This window comes from Lathyrus oleraceus, chromosome 5 (genome assembly GCF_024323335.1).
Source record: "Lathyrus oleraceus cultivar Zhongwan6 chromosome 5, CAAS_Psat_ZW6_1.0, whole genome shotgun sequence".
Classification (NCBI taxonomy): domain Eukaryota; kingdom Viridiplantae; phylum Streptophyta; class Magnoliopsida; order Fabales; family Fabaceae; genus Lathyrus; species Lathyrus oleraceus.
The window spans coordinates 457,956,473-457,976,944 of record NC_066583.1 but is presented as its reverse complement, the minus strand read 5'-3'; the positions used below and the strand labels follow the sequence as shown (position 1 = coordinate 457,976,944).

Below are 20,472 nucleotides of genomic sequence, written 5' to 3'. Positions count from 1 at the left end.
GGGGTCTCATATCTAGGAGAGTCTTAGATAGAAATAGCACGGGTAGTGATTAGGTGCGAAGATTGTAAACAACATGTTATTTATTGAGGTCTTAAAACTAATAATATTATAGTGTATTTCCTTCCTGGCTTGGATGCCTCCATATGTAGGTGAAGTTGCACCGAACTGCGTTAATAATCATCTGTGTTATTTACTTTTAGCAGTGCATTTTAACATCCTTATTATTATTATTGTACGAAGTCCTGATATTAGTATCGTGACATCGCATACGATATCTAACATCTGAATACCAGAATTTCACCATTAAGGATTATTTCCCCTATGATAGGCTGGTAGCATTTGTTAGTGAAGGTGGCAAGAAACACAAGAAATTGGGGTTTGAATTGAATTTTCAAGATTAAAACTTTTTGTATCCAAAACACTTAAAGATAGAACAAGAACAAAAATAAATGAACACAATTATTTTTATCCTGGTTCACTATTAACTAAGTTGTTCCGGTCCACACGCAAAGGTGATTTCGCCTTATACACTATAATCAATTGATTACAGACACACAAAGGCTAACTGTTAATATCTTCTTGAGTAATTCTGACTGGACCCTAGTCACACAAGGAATACAAACTCAATCAATGAGATACAAGAATGTGTTTACAAGATTGCTTCTAAGAAAGCAGATTACACAAATTTCAATACAATGAATTTATCACACAAAAAAGAGCAAAAGCTCTATGTGTGTTTTCTTTTCAGTTAGGCCAGAGGTTTTATTAAGTGTTACCTAGTCAAAGTCGATTATGCCAAAGGCTTCAAGTGCGATTGGACTTCAGTTAGACTAGAGGTTTTATTAAACATTATCCGGTCAAACCTGATTATGCCAGAGGATTCAAGTGCGCTTGGACTTCAGTTAGGCCAGAGGTTTTATTAAAAGTTACCTGACCGAAGCCGATTATTCCAGAGGCTTTAAGTGCGCTTGAACTTCAGTTAGGATAGAGGTTTATTAAATGTTACCCGACCGAAGCCAATTATGCCAGAGGCTTCAAGTGCACTTGGACTTCAGTTAGACCAGAGGTTTTCTTAAATGTTACCCGACCAAACCTGATTATGCCAGATGATTCAAGTGTGCATGGGCTTCAGTTATGTCAGGGGTTTTATTAAATGTTACTCGACCGAATCCGATTATTCTAGAGGCTTCAAGTGCGCTTGAACTTCAGTTAGGACAGGGGTTTTATTAAATGTTATCCGGTCGAAGGCAAAGCCAATTATGTTAGAGGCTTCAAATGCGCTTGGACTTCAGTTAGACCAGGGGTTTTCTTAAATGTTACCCGATCGAAGCCGATTATGCCAGAGACTTCAAATGCGCTTGGACTTTTGTTAGACCAAAGATTTTATTAAATGTTACCTGGCTGAAGCCGATTATGCATCTTTGTGGAGGTCTTCGTTGTTCTCGGTGGTAAGTCTCTTTCCGATATTTGTTCTAACTATTATCCTACATAATTTTTTAAAAAGCTCAGAAAAGAAGAGGTGTTTCCCGTCCTCGTTGGAAAATGAGTGACACCCATTTTCCAAATATAATTCCTAAATTAGTTACAAACGGCAAATAAATTACCTTGCCTTATCCGACAATATAGATAATTAATTTAAAAAAATGTGCATCGTTAGTAGGAGACAGCCGGAGATTCAGGCTCAGCAGATAACTTGGAGACATCAAGTTTACCCAATATGGAGTAGCAGATATCGGGGAACGACGAGGTGCCATGCAAAAATCAAGACCTTCCATATAACTAGGTAGCTGGAGCTCAATAGCATTATTTAGCATCTCGTCATTAAGTAACATGGCACATTCACCGGTGCCTATGGGGTTTAGTTGACCTAACATAATATTTTCAGTTACACCCTTCACGTAATCAATCTCAGCATATACCGCAGCATCAAGGAGAATATCAACAGTCTCTCCAAACGAGCACCTCATCATTGGGCCAGTCTCATTCCTGTTGATACCATGACATGTAATTGCCATCAAATGTCCTTGATATGTCATGATATCACAAAGAATATCTAAATGCCGGTAATTGACGTAAGACCCGTCAAATGAAATGACAACACACAATTCATCCAGCAGAGAACGTCGAACTGCCTCAATACCAAGAACTTCAATAACTTCCATCAAATAGTTGCTTGTGGACCTTGTTGCATCAACATCTTCATGGCACATAACAATTAAAAGGTTGACACCTTCTGTATCAAGCATCCATTCCTCATGAGGCTTGAAACCTTCATTCTCATCAAACTTCTGAACTTTTGTATTTTTAACAAAATCTTTGTTGATATCTGCAATACCCCGACAATTGTTTTGCCTACTGTTAAAGCATGACAACTTGCACATAACAATATACAACATAATAGTTATAATCCAAACCTATATATTTATGCGTCTCATAAGCAAATCAATTAAGAGAATGGCCACTAAGTAACAAATAAATTGCAGAATTGAAAATAATTTCTTATCCTCAGCCATCAAGTTTAACGATTATGCCTTCCACAATGGTTTCCACAATGGTTTGCTCCTCAAAAATCCAGCTTCACCTTAATCGCTTCCATTATCTATCGTCTACCATCGCTCCCACCTGACGATAACCTATCGAGATTGACATTGATAGCCAGCCCTTTTCCAATTGTTCAGTCGTTTTATTTCAACTGTGATAAGCCCATCGGATGTGACAAGGATAATAGGAAGATACTGTTCGTTAGCACCTAACACAAATGTTCTCCATATCAAGCTATCATGATAGCATGGACTGGTGACTGAAAACTTCATCGTAGCATGCTTTAGGACTTCAATGATGAATTTCAGCAGCCTGTGACAACGAATCCAACAACAAGGGCCTATCAGTTGAAGAATGAGTGAGAATCCTAGAAAACCCTCCATTTCGATTCATATGAGCAATGGTCGTGGCTCTCCACTCTTGCTGTATCTTAATAACTCTTGTAGCTAACTCAAAGCTATCGTTGAGATTTGCAAAAGTAACAACATTGCCATTATTATCGATGGTTCTACGGTTAGAGTCCTGCACGGGAACACATTTATTCACCCTTGAAAAGAACAGTCCTCATAACAACACATTTTCATATAAATTACACCAATCATAGGCACTATTTCTTATCATTGCAGATTGATATTTCAACACTTTAAAAATGCACACATATTCATCATCCGATAATACTCTCACATTACTCACAATATTACAGAACCTTCGACACTATACATATGCACTTACTCTGCTACTTGTAACGACTTATATTCATCACAGTATACGGACCAATCAAAAGAACTTCAAGGATAACCTGACTGCTAAATGATGAAGTGTATATAAGTCGATTTTGAAAGCATATGTTGTGAGACAGAAAAACCGATTCTTCACTTAAACATGAATCATTATATAATGATAGCCATATCAACAGAAGCCATAAACAGCAAAATTCGATCAATTACCAGAATATGTAAGAATGACTGGCGACGTCCGTTGAAACCATTTTTCCTTCAAGGTCCCGTATCAAAGAGGTCCGGCTTGAGTGAACTTCAGCAACTACTGTTGCTTAGCAAAACAGCTAGTGGTCTTTTGGATCCTTCATTCCTACTGCTTTTGCTTATCTCTAAAGGGCGATGATATTATTGATGGTGCCTATAAAGCTTCAGAAAACCGGGTTTCTCAGGAAAACACTGATGCTTTTTGCAATCCGGCTTCAGATATGGAAGTCTATGATTACTGTGCGGTTCCTTCGTCGTTTTATAGACCACTTCGTTGGTAAAGTTTCTCACATCTCAGGGTAGCTAAAGATTAATCTACTTGATATGGATGTTGTACTTCCTGAAGTTGCTCTAAGACCATCAAAGGCATAGCTGGATAGAAGACAGGCTTTGGCCTGCATTTGTTAAATCTGCAGAGACTATATATGAGATGGTTCAGGTAATAATTGCCACCAGAAATGTTAACAGAAATTATACATGAACCTATAACTGCAGTAATTACTACCATAATCAACTAATGTCATATGCCAGAACCTCAGTCATTATGTCTAGCTCGAGTATAGGTGACTTGTCTCTGAATGACGGTGTTGACTATGCGATCGACTAGTTTTGATGTCGGTGTGACTTAATTTCCACAATCCGAGCTCTGTTTCTCCTTAAGCTTTGAGGAATTGTTCTGCTTTTCGCTCGGGAATTCTGTCGAATACTTTGTGTGCTCTACTGGTATGGTCACCGAACGGGAGCCCTTCGTAATGGCTCCTCTCTAACCCGAGCTTTGTCACTCATACACCTTGCTCCGCGACGTTTCGGCCGACTAGTTCGATTGTCAATGCATTACGGATCGGCTACATTCATCCCAACATCTTATCTCCATGGTTCCACTTCAACTAACCACTAAGTATTATTTATGGAATTCACTGACACAATGTCATTCGAATCCAGCATCGTAGCCCCATCACTGTTCCCTTCTCAGAAATTGCCATTAGCAAAACTTGATTAACACCATTTCCCTTCTCAGAAATCACAATTAGTTTGGTTATATTACATGACAAAATAGAAGATGATAATACGAACGTTTCATAACAACCAAAACCAACACATGATAATAACATAATAGTTTCAAGGAACGCAAACACATCGGTTTCTTTCTTCTGGTAAATTGAGCCGACGCATCCGTATATCGTTCCTTCCGGTTTTGATCGAAGACCCACCATGTCGGGAAGTCGATCTCTTAATACATTTACTCGCGAGTGCTGCTTCTATGGTGACTTCGAGATCAGATGGAGAGCCTCGATTATCCCTCATATGAGTGAGCTGAGTATGGAGATATGAATGAATTCCCTTCTGGAGATGTTTCGTTTGGTCTGTATAACGTCCCCATTGGTTCTCGTGGTGGCGCCGATATTCAGCAAATCCATCCATGAGTTCCGAAAACATAATATAAAATGTACAAAGAATTTGTTAAGAGGAAAGGGATCTATTACGATACTCTTATGTCTCTTAGGTTATCTTATGATAGATGGAATATGGACTGAAGCGGAATTGTATAAATTCATATTTTGTTGTTTGATTTAATTAAAAATAGATGGAAGGGAGCAGAAAATGATGAAATGTATTCTCTCATATTCCATCATTTTTTATATATTTTGATTTGGGTGGAATGAGAAAGACTTAAACAATGAAATGACATATTTATTCCATTATGTTTTGCTCCATTCCGTTCCATTTGTTTTAGCGTATCCAAACATTGTCTTAGAGTCAATAGTATAAATTGATTATGTGAGAATAATATGGGTCAGATTAGTTTTACGAGAGTTCTACGGTGGACACCAAATATTCTTACTAAAAATATTATAATTGATTAACCTTTTTGATGATGACTCGAGAAGGTTGTAAATGTTTGGTTGGATGGAGCCTATGTAATGGGTAAGAGGTACATGACCAACATTGTTAGGGGTCCAAGGTCTCTCATAAACTTCCTCCTTTCTATGTTGTTCATTGACCTCCTTATTTACACGATTATTCTCCTTATTTATGGAAGAATGTTGCAATGGATAATCTTTTAACTTTATAACCGATGAATGGCCTTTTGGCTATCCTTTCTAGAATCTGATATGGATGTCTCCTGTCCGAGTAAGTCATCTTATGCATATCCGGATCCAGGATGTATATATTATATAATTATTATACTGATTTGTACATATCGTCTAAGAGCGTGCATATGAGATCTCTATGACTCGGCCTCTTATTTTTTATAAGTAGTAACTCGGTTATCTCTCAAGTACCCGACATTCACCCCATAGACCTAGTGACTCATAACTCGGCTTTGAGAATCCCGGACTACACATAAGACATATCATAATCTGACTATTTGTCATCTGGGGTTAACCTATGTGTGTCATTCTAAGGTTCTTACATGACCATCTTGACAAGAAATGGATATCTCATCCAGGTTTAGAAACTCTGGTTTCATACCTTGGCCGGCTAAATCATTTATGGGATGTAAAATTGGGTATTAGGAAATTTGTCAGTTCTCCGCGCGGGTCAACAAGTGTCGTATATATGATGAAGACAGTCCTGCTAGATCCTCTCATTACAAGAGTTTGAGAGATAAGAGAAGTGGTAATCAGAATCGCGGAAAGTTGTATGTCATTCTGGATGGTAAGGGTAAAAAGAACTTTCAATAGATGAATAATGGTGAGAAAAATCAAAGTGGGGAAGGTGTTCTTACTCCTCTCAAATGTGGGGTGCTTGGTCATCATACTTTAGAGTGTATTGCTTTAACATGCTTCAAATGTCGGAAGGTATGACATAGAGCTACTGACTACAAGAGTGTTGGTGTGGTTTGCTTCAACTGTGGGGAGACTGGTCATATTAGTATACAATGTCAGAAGCCCAAGAAGTCTCAAAATATGAAAGTTGGTGGAAAGGTATTTGCTCTCAGTGGTGCGGATGCCTCAAAGTATGATAATCTGGTTCGAGGTACTTGTTTTATTAATGACATTCCTTTAATTACTATGATTGATATTGGTGCTACACATTCCTTTATATTTGCTGATTGTGTGAAGAGATTGAATCTTATGGTGTCAGCTATGAATGGAAGTATGGTTATCGATACTCCAGCGAATGGGTTGGTAACTACTTCTTTAGTTTGTTTGAATTGTCCATTGACAATATATGGTAAGGACTTTAGCTTTGACTTAGTTTGCTTACCGTTGAGTCAACTTGATGTTGTCTTGGGTATGAACTGGTTAGAGTTCTACCATATTTATATAACTGCTATAATAAGACAGTGTTGTTTCCTGAGTTTGTGGAGGAGAAAGGTCCTCAGTTTATTTTTTCTAGACAAGTTGAAGAGTTCCTAAAATATGAAGCTCAAGTGTTTATGATGTTTGCATCATTGAAAATCAAAGGAAAATCGATGTTGAATGATCTTCCTATAGTGTGTGAATTTCCAGATGTGTTTCTTGATGATATTCCTAATATACCTCTAGAGAGAGAGTTTGAGTTCAACATAGATTTAATACTCGATACTAGACATGTGTCGATGGCACCTTATAGAATGTCTCCAGCAAAATTGAGTGAGTTGAAGAGTCAACTAAAAGATTTGCTTGATAAGAAATTTGTCAGACCAAGTGTATCACCTTGGGGACCTCCAATGTTATTAGTGAAGAAGAAAGACAGTAGTATGAGATTGTGTGTTGACTATCGTCAGCTGAATAAGGTCACCATCAATAATAAGTATCCTCTTCTCAAAACCGACGACCTTATGGATTAGTTAGTAGGAACCTGTGTTTTTCGTAAGATCAACATGAGGTCGGGTTATCATCAGATTCGAGTGAAGGATGAAGATATTTCGAAGACTACATTCAGGACACGATATAATCACTATGAGTACTCAACGATGTCGTTTGGTGTGTCTAATTCCTCTTGTGTATTTATGGAGTATATGAATAAGATATTTCTTCCCTATCTGGATCAGCTTGTAGTGGTGTTTGTTGATGATATTCTGGTATATTTTAAATCAGATGAAGACCATATGGGACATCTTTGTAATGTACTCCAGGTTTTGAAAGAGAAGAAGTTGTATGCAAAATTATCCAAATGTGAGCTCTGGTTGCGAGAAATGAGTTTTCTCAGTCATGTTATTTCCAGTGGTGGTATAGAGGTTGGACCTTTTAAGGTAGATGTAATGCTACAGTGGGAGGCTACAAAATTAGTTACCGAGATCAAAATTTTCTTAGGGTTGGATGGTTACTGCCTAAGATTTAGCGAAGGTTTTTCTAAGTTAGCACTGCCTTTGACTCAGTTGACTCGAAAGGGTCAAGCCTTTGTATGGGATATGCAGTGTGATGGAAATTTTCAGGATCTGAAAAAGAAGTTGACAGCAACACTATTGTTGGTATTACCAGACTGAGAGGAACCTTTTATGGTATATTGTGATGTATCCAAGATGGGCTTAGGCGATGTGCTTTTGCAAAATGGGCAGGTGGTAGCGTATGCTTCGTGACAACTGAAGATTCATGAGAGGAATTACCTTTCTCACAATTTAGAGTTAGAAGTTATGATATTCGTGCTGAAGTTATGTTGACATTATTTGTATGGTTCTAGATTTGAAGTATTCCGTGATCACAAGAGTTTGAAATATTTGTTCGATCAGAAGGAGCTGAATATGAGGCCGAGAAAATGGTTAGAGTTTTTGAAGGAATACGACTTAGGTTTGAACTACCATCCGGGTAAAGCCAATGTTGTAGCAGATGCTTTGAGTCTGAAGTCATTGCACATGGCGACGTTGATGGTTAGAGAGTTGGATTTGATTGAGTTTGCATATAATAATAACTACCAGTATAGTATTTGAATGGTGTCATTCAAAGCTTTGTATGAGGGGGGTGCATGACTCCTATATGTTGGTATGAGTTTGGAGAAAGTGTTGTACTTGGACCAAAAACTATGCAACAGACTACATAAAAGGTGAAGATGATTCAAGAGAAGATGAAGGCATGTCATAATAGGCATAAAAGTTACCACGATAAGCGGAGAAAGACTCTTGAATTCCGATAGGGTGATCATGTGTTTTTGAGAGTCACTCTTGTGACTGGTTTTGGAAGGACTTTGAAGTCTAAAAAGCTTACTCCTCATTTCATTGGTCCCTATCAGATCTCCTAGTGGATTGGAGTTGTTTCCTATAGGGTGTCCTTACCACCGTCTCTTTCAAGCCTGCATGATATTTTTCATGTATCTTAGCTTCGGAAGTACATTATCGATCCATATCTTATAATCCAAATGAACGATATGTAATTGCAGGATAATCTGACTATTGAAGCATTTTCAATAAGGATCGAGGATCGAGAAGTGAACAACTCAGAGGTAAGGAGATTGATTTAGTGAAGGTGGTATGAGGAGGACCTGCTGGAGGAAGTTTGAGTTGGAAGCTGGAGATTCGGATGAAGGAATCTTATCCGGATATGTTTTCACTAGGTAATTTCTGAGGGCGAAAATCCTTTTAAGTGGTGGAGAGTTGTAACACCCCGATTTTTAATCGAGTATTTTATTTAATTATTGGTGTTTTTTATTCGTTATACTTGAATTTTTTGTGATTTTTGGTGTGTATTGGTATTTTGGTAATTTAATAATTATCGGGTTATAGAATTGGAGAGTAGAAAAATAAAATAGAATTATTAAGGTTATTATGAATATTGGATATATTTAATTATTTTATAATAAGTTGAGAGAGTAGAAAATTAAGAAATTTTGATTAAATGTTTATTTAAATTATATATTTATTTAATTTAAATATTAACTTATGAAAAATTGAGAGTAGAGGGAGAAATTAAAGTTTTTAATAAAATTAGAGGGTTAAGGTGTAATAATGAAATGTCGAGGGGAAAGTTGAGAATTTGCCAAAACCTATTAGATTATTTAAATAGGAAAAGTTGGGGCTAAGAGAAAGGTTGATACGTGAAATTGGGGAAAACGAGAAGCGACTAGGAAACTCTAAGGAGCGCTATAGGAAGGAGAAGCAATAGCTTAATCGAGAAACTCTGCAATTCCAATGTATGGAGGAATTGTCTTATGGGTGAATTTGGCACTCAGGATGGTGAGGGTTCCTTACAATTCCATAAGCGCCTTGGGGTAATGTAATTTTTCATTTATTTTCTATGATCTGTGTAATTTTGGCCAAATAAGGATCAGAGAAAACCTTATTGGTGTTATTGATGAATCTGTTTTATTTGTATGTGTTGCTCTGAGACCCAAAGGGGATTTGGGATAAATCTCCTACGGTCTCTAAAATGTTGTTGTTTATAGGTTCACGAAACTTGTTGTGGATTTGATGATATTGTATGAATTTTGTGCTATGCTGTTTGATCATATTTTTGAGTTGGGATTTTTTTAGATCGTTTAGTTTCCCAAAAAAATTATGTCTGCAGAACTGTATTGTGTTTTCCCTATTTTCCCCAAAACTATATCTTATCCCCAAAAGCTTCACAGGTCCAATAAAACTAGATTTTTCAAAAATCAGAAAGTTTTGTAGAAAATAAAAAATCGTGACTTTTTGAAAAAATATCAAAAATCGATTCGGGGGGCGTAGGATTTGGGGAGTCGGTCGACCTCTCCTACGCCACGTATCGACGGCGGTGGTAGGGCATGTCGGAAAGGCATTAACTGGTGGTTTTTGGGTGGGTATCGCGGCGGTGTTGTAGCAGCGAGAGCACGATAGCGGTTTGTGGTGCCGCGCCACTGTTTGGGGGCTTTTCAGCAGTGATTTTTGGCGGTGATGATTTTCGAGCGTTTCAGGCGTTTTTCATCAGCTTTTCGAGTTTATGAGTTTTTCGGTGATTTTTGAGCAACCTTTGATGTCGGATTGGTAATCTTAGGGTCACTTTTGAGCAATTTGAGTCAAACTACCTGCCTTTTTACTTAGTAGAGTTATTACCTGTGAAACCTTTATCTTTAGATTACCTTGAATATTTTAGAGTACTTTTGGGGTACTTTGGAGTTATTTTTGAGAACCGAGAGGTATTGAGGTTCCCTAGGAAATTTTAATGAGTTTGAGGTTTGGGTAATAAAATAACTTTGTCTTTTTTGGTGAAATATTAAATAAAATTTTAAACCATAATTTTTAGTATAATAATCTAGAGGGATTACAATGACGACCTTAATTTGGCGATTTTTTAGATTAGTAATCTGAAAGGATTATATTGACGGTCTGTGATTGGCAACCTATAGGTTCAAAAGTGGAACCTTCTGGTGATTTTATTTATGATGTTCCAGTGATGGCCTGATTCAGAGAAGGACTATGGATGTCTCATGTTTAGAGAGGGACACGATTCAAGAGGAACCAGAGACATGGGTAAATCAATAACATACCTATGATCCTAAAAACCCGGTACTACATGCATTTTTAAGAGGAGTTGGTGACATTAGCATTTGCATCATTATTTGATATTTGATTGTGTTTTATGTGAATGATATACTTATGATTATCAATTATTATCATCTTGTTGCTAAATTTCACTGTTAAAATTTGTAAGGTGTATTCTCACCCCTTTCTTGTTTGTTTTGTTGGCTTTGTGCAATTGATGTATAGATACTCAGCAGGAGTAGCCACTTGTGAGTGGAAGACGACCTTGAAACTTTCTTCTTTTATTTTTATTTATCGTTTTTAGTTGGTTTTTGTCTGCTCTAATCTATAACATCGGGAACACGTGCGTTATTTGTTTTGAAGTTTTCTTTTGGAGTTATTTTCGTTATTTGGTGGTTTAATGTATTATTTGATGATTATGAGGATTATTTGAATTTTCCGATGCGAGTTTGGAAATATTTTTATGAAGTGCATGATTTGTGTGAAGTAGCATCCTAAATAGTACAATTTTCCATTTTATATTATGAGTCAGAGTTTAGGGTGTTATATTATTTTCATATTGGCAAAATTATGATTCAAAGAGGAATCTTTTGAGTATGAGTTTTGAATCAGAGAGGAATATTTCGAGTATTTGTTTTGATTCAGAGAGGAATTTTTTGAGTATGAGTTTTAAGTTTATTTTCTATTGTTTTAAGTTTTGTGAATTCTTTGTCATGTTCATGCATACATGTATATTGGAGTTAGGTAGGACTTCAGTCCAGTGAGGTCAGGTTCAGGGGGGAACCATGACAATATCATGTACATAGAGGAACACAATTCAGAGAGGAAACAAAGACAGGGATAAATCTCTAACTCACCTCTGAAGCCCAAAAATTTGATACCACATGCATATTAGAGGATGAGTATATTGCATTATGCATTTGCATTATAATTAGTGTTATTGTTTGTGAAATTTATGTGGGAGTGACTTTAGATGTTTTTGTAACTATCCTGTTATTTAAATTCACCGTTAACAGTTGTAAAGTTATTTTCACCCTTTTTTTGTTGTTGTGTGGCTAGTTACGCTTATGTTGTAGATATAGGTAGCGAGTAGTAGATGTTGTGTTGAGGAATGCCGCATGTTGCCTTCTTCTTTATTTATTTTTCGAGTTTTGTTTATTTCCGTGATGTCACTTTGATATGTAACATTGGAACAAGATTATTTGTATGTTTGTATTGTTTTTTGAGATTTGTGGGACTAATTCCTTTATCCTTGAGTTTGAACAATTTTATTTTGAGAAATTTAGTTATTCATGTTTTGGGAATTATCCACTGCGTACTTTTGAAAATTGTTTTGAAAAGCATGTTGTTTTGAAAGATATGTGTGACACTCTTGCTATTTAAATATGTATTATTCACATGATTTTGGGTTCAATAAGAGTCGTAAGGGATTTTAGGGTGTTACACTAATCACCTCGCGATAGTCCATAAGGTCGAACTACCGCAAAAGAAGGACAATACTCATCCACTTGAGGGTGAGGAACTCCCATTCATACACTATTATCACCACAATATCATTTGTCCAGAACAAAGGTAAAAGGGGGGCGTCGCCAGCTCCCAATACCCAGAGGGAATCACCTCGCCCCCTTACACAAACAAACATATCCTTCCAAAACTTGTAGTAATTGGAATGAGATGTGAAAAGGGATTTCCCAAGATGACTACTCAAAGACACCCAACTTCCCTTCATCGATTTGATGGTGTAGAAGGAGAAGAAGACTCCCACGGTAGAAGGGATGACTGAGTCTTCACATACCATCTCGAAAGCCTTGATGTAGCCTCAACTGTTAGAGAAAAACTAGGAGGGCGCATGCGATATTAAGGACTCTCAGGACCTTCATAGAAAAGGGATAAAGAGGGGAAATAATTCCCATATCCTTGATAAAGGGGAGGTAGAAGTAGAAATATGGAGGAGCGTTTGAGGGGACACGCGTCGTCACCCTCTCCAACAGCGAGCAAGCCCCCAAAATAAATCCATCTTTATCATCTGAAGAAGAAACCCCACATCCCGATTGGAAAGGAGGATCCATTCAGGAGTGTAATTAGATTTGAAATCTTCAGCGTCCTCGGACGTGACGAAGGAGGTAGACATTATCTCTTATGTTCTTGAAAAAGCAGCAGAATAAAAATAATCACCCTCGTAACCGTCAAAAGAGAGTGTGTGTGTGGGGGGGGGGGGGGGGTAACTAACCTAGAGTCCCACGCTTAGCGTAAAAAACCTATCTCTTTTATATCCTCGTAAAACCTACTCACTACATAAAGCAAGAAAAAGTTGCGAACCTGGAAGAAGTTTGTGAACAAAGAGATGTATAGTTAAGTAGTTCAGGAAAGATTACAAGAGCGGAAAATGAAATGGAATAAATAAAATTAAAGATAAAATACCTTATATTGTAAACCATAAGGTATATTTTAGACCCCCCATGGTTTTTGGAAAATCTCAACACATTTTCGACATGTGCCGCTAACGTCCAGGGTCTCAAAAAGTAGACCATTATTGCTTACATTAAATGACAATAAGCGTGACAAGTTAGGTGACATTCTCAAATGATTTTTTTGTAGCTAATTAGGAGACGTCTAGCAGATCACACATCCCTCAAATTAAGGGCTTACACAAAAAAAAAACCTCAACGAAGGGGCTCACACTTTAAAAATAGTTTCCCTCGACTGAGGGACTCGTCCTTAGCCGAGGGAATCACCCTTTAAATATAACCACCTTCACCCGAGGGACTCACCATTAGATGAGGAAATCTCCCTTTAAATATAATCACCTTCAGCTGAGGGACTCACCCCTTTAAATTATGACCATATTCAACTGAGGGACTCACTCGTAAGGCGAGGGCGCACTTTGAATGAAAAAGGGGTTTAAAAACACTTAGTTCTTATAAAATATCTAATGCTTTAGGGATTATGTGATGTTATATTTGTGAAGGTCTTAAACTAGGACGATATCGCCCAAGGGATATCTTTGAAGACTCGCCCGAAACTACTAATAATGTGTACATATGTTAGTCAAAGGAGAGAGAGTCCTCCACTGACTCCTAAAGGATAGGTGCTCAATAACTTCTCTTAATTATAGGGAGGAGGATGCCGCCACTCGGGGCTACCCAAACCCTAGACCCTAAAGGTCTCTATAAATATCCCTCCCTTCAAGGGAGGGGGGACATTTCATTACACCCTAAGCATAACGCTTAACTAGATTATAACGGATATTAATCATACCCCTTACACCCATAATACAAGCATATCCACCGTCTATATAGCCTCTCACCTCGCGTGAGCAAGACTCTTAGAACCACTATAAAACATCATTATACAGGGCTTCTCACCTTCGCAGGCAAGCCTTAACCATTTCAAATTGTTATATACCTACTAAGGCCTCTGAGCCCCCATGCCCTTGCAGGAGGAACACACACCTGCATTTTTTGACCATTACACAACTTAAGTTATTCAACTAAACATAATTAACTAATTGATTACATTTAATACAACTAAGCCAATTAACAATACAAATGTCATTGCCATAGTAAACTTGTTCATCATTTTCAAAAACTTGATATGCAACTTCAATTCCTCCTCTTTGATTATGGCATCATTCACATTAAAATTTTCTTTGTTTAATTTTTCATGTAGTGAACATATTCATTCCTTGGATCTTTGAGACATCTCTTCATCATACCAGACAAAGTGACTACACATCTTATATCCATACATATAGAATGACATAAGAACAACAAGGGATTTTCTTGAAATATCGCAAAACACAAGTTCATGAAAATTACAAATCAAGCGATACCTTATACACCCCACAACAATAAAAATGACACTTAAAAATGATCGGAGGGAGTATTATCTACTTAATGCAACCCTAGTCAAAACCCTAGTCTCATATTGACGTGTCATCCTCACAAAATTCTCTTAATAATAATAATAATAATAATAATAATAATAATAATATAACTATCAAAATGTCTTTTTATTGTCTTTTACTAAAATGATTAATGTATCATTATAAATCTTTAAGAGAAAATATTTAAAAAAATTGTCCTTCTCTAATTTCAATTTTTTATTTTATTTAGAGAAATCAAAATTAGAAATCATAACATTTAGTGATTTTAAAAATATAACTTAGCACATTAATTCTCACATTTTTAAAAATAAACTACTTTATGCTAATTTGATATTTTTTTAATAAACTTAATACACTTTTTAATATATTTTAATATAAATAATTTTTAAAAAACTTTTATTACAAAAATCTCATTTTATCTTATTACTCTATCAAAATATCTTTTGCAAAACTAGTAATAATGTAACTATCAAAATATCTTTTCATTATCTTTTATAATTTTATAATTTCATTTAAGCAAGATGATGTGTGAACTTCCCAAAGGCGCCAATTTTGAATTTTTATTAGAAAAAAAATCTCATTTATGCCTCTCATTTTTAACTTTTATTAAAAAAAATCTGATTCATCTTATTATTCTAATTTTTAACTTCTATCTTTAACAACAACAATAATAATAATAATAATAATAATAATAATAATAATAATAATAATAATAATAATGTAATGTAACTATCAAAAATCCTTTTAATTATTTTTATAATTATATAATAAAAATGAATAATGTATCATTATAATCAAAATTAGAAATTATAAAATTTTATAGATTTTAAAAATATAACTTATCACTTTAATTCTCACTTTTAAAAAAAAATACATTTATGCTAAGTTGATATTTTTTGAAAAAGATTATACACTTTTGAATATATTTTAATATAAATAATTTTTCTAAACTTTTATTTAAAAAATCTCATTTATCTTATTACTCTAATTTTTAAATTTTATCTTTAATTTTAATAATAATAATAATAATAATAATAATAATAATAATAATAATAATAATAATAATAAAATAATAATGATGTAACTATCAAAATGTCTTTTCATTATATTTTATAATTTTATAATGTATTTATATAAATAAAAATTAGAAATAATAAAATTTATACAGAGATCAAAGTTTATCTCTAATTATTATTATATGACTTAAACATCTCCAACAGTTAAACCTATTTAATTCAATTCAGTTAAAACAAATCAAATGAACTAGATCGCCCACGTCTAGTTAATTCTAATTAATGACCACTAATATTCATACTATCCTATATTTTACACGCATTTTCAAACCAATTTAGTTAATAAAAATATTAAAATGTTTTAAACACATATATTGACCACATATTACTTTCTTTTTCTATATAATAAAATAGGGTGGACTGGTTAAGAATTTCCGATAAAAAATATCTTATTAATATTTTTTAAAATAGTTAATTATTTTTATTTTTAATACATTAAATATATTTACTTTTTTAAAAAAATTATCTTTTAAACTTTTTTTTAATCCCGAAGACACTTGTTAGTATTTTTTAATAAAATATTCAATTATAAGAAAAAAAATCCAATCTTTATTTTAGTAAATTGGAATACAATTCCTTATTAATATTATTAATCTTTTTGAATTCAATGAATTCAATCTAAGAAAATATAAAGATTTGGCTCTAGCCGTTTTAGATCCAATGAAATTAATAAAAATAACTTTCGCATTTATGGACAATAATATATTACATTCTTTTTTTATTTTGATTAAATAAAGATCAGGTGAGTTGGAGTCCATTAGGTATTATATAAATTCTTCTTATACACTTGTTTTTGCTTGAAAACAAAAATGAATAGTTTATGGTCTCTAGTTGTGGTTTTTCTTTTATGTGTTACACGTTCTTATGCCGTCAAAGTTGTAGATGTGGATACTATATGCAAGAATGCGAGAAATCATTCATTTTGTTCAAATCTTCTCCATTCAAAATTCGGCGCAAGTGGAGATCTTGTTAGCCTTACACAGTACACCATTGATGTGCTTCGTGCCAATGTGACCAACACTGTCAATCTGATCAATAAGCTAATTGCACAAAGTGGTGGTAATTTCAATCTAACATATCATTACAATATGTGTTTAATTCATTTTGATATCAAAAAGGGTGCCTTAGGTTCAGTTGAGTATGCTGAAGAACTGTTCAAAATGGGAAATTACCTAGCTATGATTCCAACCATGGAAAGTATAGCTTTTAATGCTTGGGAATGTCTTTCTGGAGATACACCAAGTGAACCTCTTTATCATGATACCTCTTCGCTCCCAATATATGCTGATATTGTCATGCTAGTTGCTAACATTGTTCATAGCATACTAAACTATTTGACACAAGTCTAGTTAATTAGAGGCATGGGCTTAAGAATGTAGAGGCAAGGTGTTACAAACGTGTATTTTGATAGCAACCTCAAGGAAATTACTAAAAAGTCCTTTGATTAAGAGATTGTGTTCTTAAATAGAGTTTTATATTATTTCTGTGATGTTATTTTAATTATTTTAAATTGGTATGGCGCAGTAGTCTAAAGGGTCCATTAGGGATGACTAGCATTTAAAGTGTATTTTGTCTTCTTTTAGTGGACATGAATGTTTAGAATGCAAGTTTTATTTCTTTTATTTTATTTTTTCAATCAAATGGTTCACCCTAATTAATGGTAGTGCCTGAACCTTTCATCATTGGTTCTTTGATCTTCTTCTTCAATGCCTTCAAAATCCAGGAACTTTACTAAAAGAGTTTGATGATTCTTTTTAAGTCACAAATCAACGTTTTGATGAACTCATCAACAATAACTACAACCTAGAAACAACCATGTAAGCCAACAATCAAACCATGTCTTTGAAGTTTGATCGGTTGGAAAACGATAATCAAAACCTGCGTATGCAGTTGAATCAATTGGATAACAATATGAATGATCACACGAAAGCTAAATTTCCAACACTCGCTTCTCTCATTACTCAATAATTTGTTGTTATAGCAACGTTTCTTCACATAATAAAAATCAACGTCTTTTTAAAAGTTTTATTAGAATAATTTCAAAAATTGATAGTAGAAGGTTTGATGCGAAAATATAAAAATTATACTATTTAAAATTTTGATCACGGTAACACTAAATCATTTTACAAACTCCAAAGATGAATATAATAAACACAAGGTATCCAATTGATTCGAATGTATAATCCATGAGATATTTATACAATGATTCAATATAGAAAATTTTAACCTCAATTATTTATCAGAATTTAATCACCAATTCACCTCAATAAAGTAATAAATCATTATAAATTGAATAAATGATAAACTACACCAGAATTGAAATAAATAAGCATGCAAATACTACGAAATTAAATGCAAGAGTAAGAGAGAGAAATGACATCGAGATTTATAGTGTTTTGGCGTTCGTCATCGCTTTGTCTATGTTCACTCTTCAATGACTTCCCATTAGAACCTATATTGTTCCTTTTATTTGACAAATATTTTCAAGAGTTCATACAATCACCAATTCACGATAATGTCGAGAATTATAAAATCTCCTATCAGGATCTTGACTTGTATATAACACCTCGCTAAAATCTTCTGCATAATCTTTACTCGATTGACGCCTATTGAATCTTCCAATATCATCAATCTGCTTCAAGCCTTCATGTGTATCAATCAACACCTTGATCTTACTGATTCTTTAAGCGATGAATTGTCCAAAGATTTGAGAAGAACTCCGTCTTATCTGTAGCCTTCCATACAGTCATTACTAAGGCAATTCTGGAGAGAAAGATCTACTTTTAAATGGAATTTGTCATCATCATTGACAGTCATCTAAATCTTGCAAACAACCTGAAAATCTCAACCAAACATTCAAGAATGATTAGTTTCAAGAACGCGCCTCCTTCAACCAATTAGAAATCTCTCGTTATCAAGATTTGTATCAAATTGAAGTTGAAGATGCAAAAATTTTGTTGCAAGACTTTGAACTTTCAAAATAGAGGAAATTAATTTTTTTTACAGAATCACAATGTTGATTATGATACTCACTATGATTCGTTACATAAGAAATTACGACAAAAAAGTTTTCATGTGCTTGAGATTAAGCACAGAAAATGGTTGGAAACAGTATTTAGATTCGAATTAAGAGCATTTCATGATTTGAATCAAATGAACAAGTGAAGTGGAATAAAAGAAAAATACATTTTGACCCATTTTTTAGTTGATTCGAATCAAGAGGAAATCGTGATTGGAATCAAACACCATGTGATTCAAATCATGTGTTAAATTTGATTCAAATCAAATAGGTTGAGCTAACTGAGAAAATATGGAAAAATTACATGATCTGAATCATATGTTAAGCGTGATTCGAATCAATTGAGGCAAAGGTGACCCAGAGTTTGATGATTCAAATCATGTGTAAAATGTGATTTGAATCAATGGTTTGATAATTATTTGTTTGACTCTGTCGAAAATGATTTTAATCAGGATTTATGTTTGATTCAAATCAAACACCCAAAATCCCAAAATTTCAAAATTTCAAAGAGACTTTGAGATTTTTCTTTCCACCTAACTTGAATCAATGTCATATATGACTCATATTCCATAGACTCGTGCAAATTATTGAAAGCATCATGATCAAATTCAAACCTAACAAATGGTTTATACATGCTAAAAATGAATTATTTCAAAACTTAATCCAGAGAGGTGAAGTCATGAAGGAGACTCAATAATCAAAATTAAACAAAGATGAAAGTGATAAGACAAGCAAACCAAATAATCGTATTGGGGTGCTCCCTCTGAATGTATTAGGGATATGCAACTTCATTCTCCTTTTTTTTTATGCCTGACAAGCTTTCTCTTAGAATTGAGTCTACTTTGAGTATAACATGGAAAACGCTTATGCTCCCCCTGAAACATTGCACATAAAACGCATAAAACAATTTTAGACTCATTACAACTTATCCCCATTTGACAACATCAAAAAGAGATACATCGAAATACGTCTAAAAACCAATTAAACAACCACCAACAAATAATTCTAATAAACATATGAGCTAAATAGATAAGAAGCATATACAACAAAAAAGATATCATATTGAACATGAAGATAGATATGCCATAATCAACAAAATTCAAATAGACATGCAATACCAACATTAAACATCAACCAATTAAATGATCAAAACTTGTATGTCAAGAAATGCATTAACAATCATAAATAATGCATGAACAAGTATATAAATACTCGAATGCACATAATTAGAAACACACATTTAAAAATACTTAAATGCAAATAAGAATATTCAAAGACATAAGCTAGAGATGAATGAGTAAGATAAAGAGGAAATAAGCAAACCAACACGCAACTCTAGAACAAACACATAGAATGATATAAACCGGATACAAGAGTTATAGAGACATACCAATGTAGTTCAGTAAAAGATATGATTTGCAACAAAATAGTGATAGTGAAAATAAATGTATAGAAAATGAAAATAATCAAAATCCTCATTATATTTAAGGCATGAAGAGTCTAAGACTCCCAAATCCCTACAAATATTAGGAAACCGATCTGGTGACAATAGTTTCGCAAAAAAGTCAGCAAGTTGACTTTTAGAGCCAATGTATTAAAAAATAACA

At 34.3% G+C, this 20,472-nt stretch overlaps 3 protein-coding genes across 4 annotated transcripts; 2 read left to right on the top strand and 1 right to left on the bottom strand.

Moving 5' to 3' along the window:
• Positions 1-1,508: 1,508 nt before the first annotated feature.
• Positions 1,509-5,129, bottom strand: LOC127085405 (DNA-directed RNA polymerase II subunit RPB1). Of its 2 annotated transcripts, none has more exons than XM_051025919.1 (2): positions 3,489-5,129; positions 1,509-2,853 (listed from the first exon to the last, which is right to left on the bottom strand). In XM_051025919.1, the coding sequence occupies exon 2, from the start codon at positions 2,394-2,396 to the stop codon at positions 1,611-1,613; it is 786 nt and encodes a 261-aa protein (XP_050881876.1). In that variant the 5' UTR covers positions 2,397-2,853; positions 3,489-5,129; the 3' UTR covers positions 1,509-1,610. The 2 variants fall into 2 exon arrangements, with proteins under 2 accessions (XP_050881876.1, XP_050881875.1); XM_051025918.1 differs by having other exon boundaries at positions 1,509-3,063; positions 3,489-5,127.
• A 1,307-nt stretch (positions 5,130-6,436) lies between these two features.
• On the top strand, positions 6,437-7,302 carry LOC127081304 (uncharacterized). The gene is made up of 2 exons (XM_051021574.1): positions 6,437-6,704; positions 6,818-7,302. The coding sequence occupies exons 1-2, from the start codon at positions 6,437-6,439 to the stop codon at positions 7,300-7,302; spliced, it is 753 nt and encodes a 250-aa protein (XP_050877531.1).
• Positions 7,303-16,655: 9,353 nt separating this feature from the next.
• Positions 16,656-17,195, top strand: LOC127081303 (uncharacterized). The gene has a single exon (XM_051021573.1). It carries the CDS (start codon positions 16,656-16,658, stop codon positions 17,193-17,195), a length of 540 nt encoding a protein of 179 aa, XP_050877530.1.
• Positions 17,196-20,472: the final 3,277 nt, after the last annotated feature.

Excerpts from the sequence above, each read along its gene's own strand:
- LOC127085405 (XM_051025919.1), bottom strand. The coding sequence starts at position 2,396 with ATGTTGTATATTGTTATGTGCAAGTTGTCATGCTTTAACAGTAGGCAA.
- LOC127081304 (XM_051021574.1), top strand. The coding sequence starts at position 6,437 with ATGAAAGTTGGTGGAAAGGTATTTGCTCTCAGTGGTGCGGATGCCTCA. Across the intron at positions 6,705-6,817 it reads TTGTCCATTGACAATATATG|TGTTGTTTCCTGAGTTTGTG; the intron begins GTAAGGACTTTA and ends ATAATAAGACAG.
- LOC127081303 (XM_051021573.1), top strand. The coding sequence starts at position 16,656 with ATGAATAGTTTATGGTCTCTAGTTGTGGTTTTTCTTTTATGTGTTACA.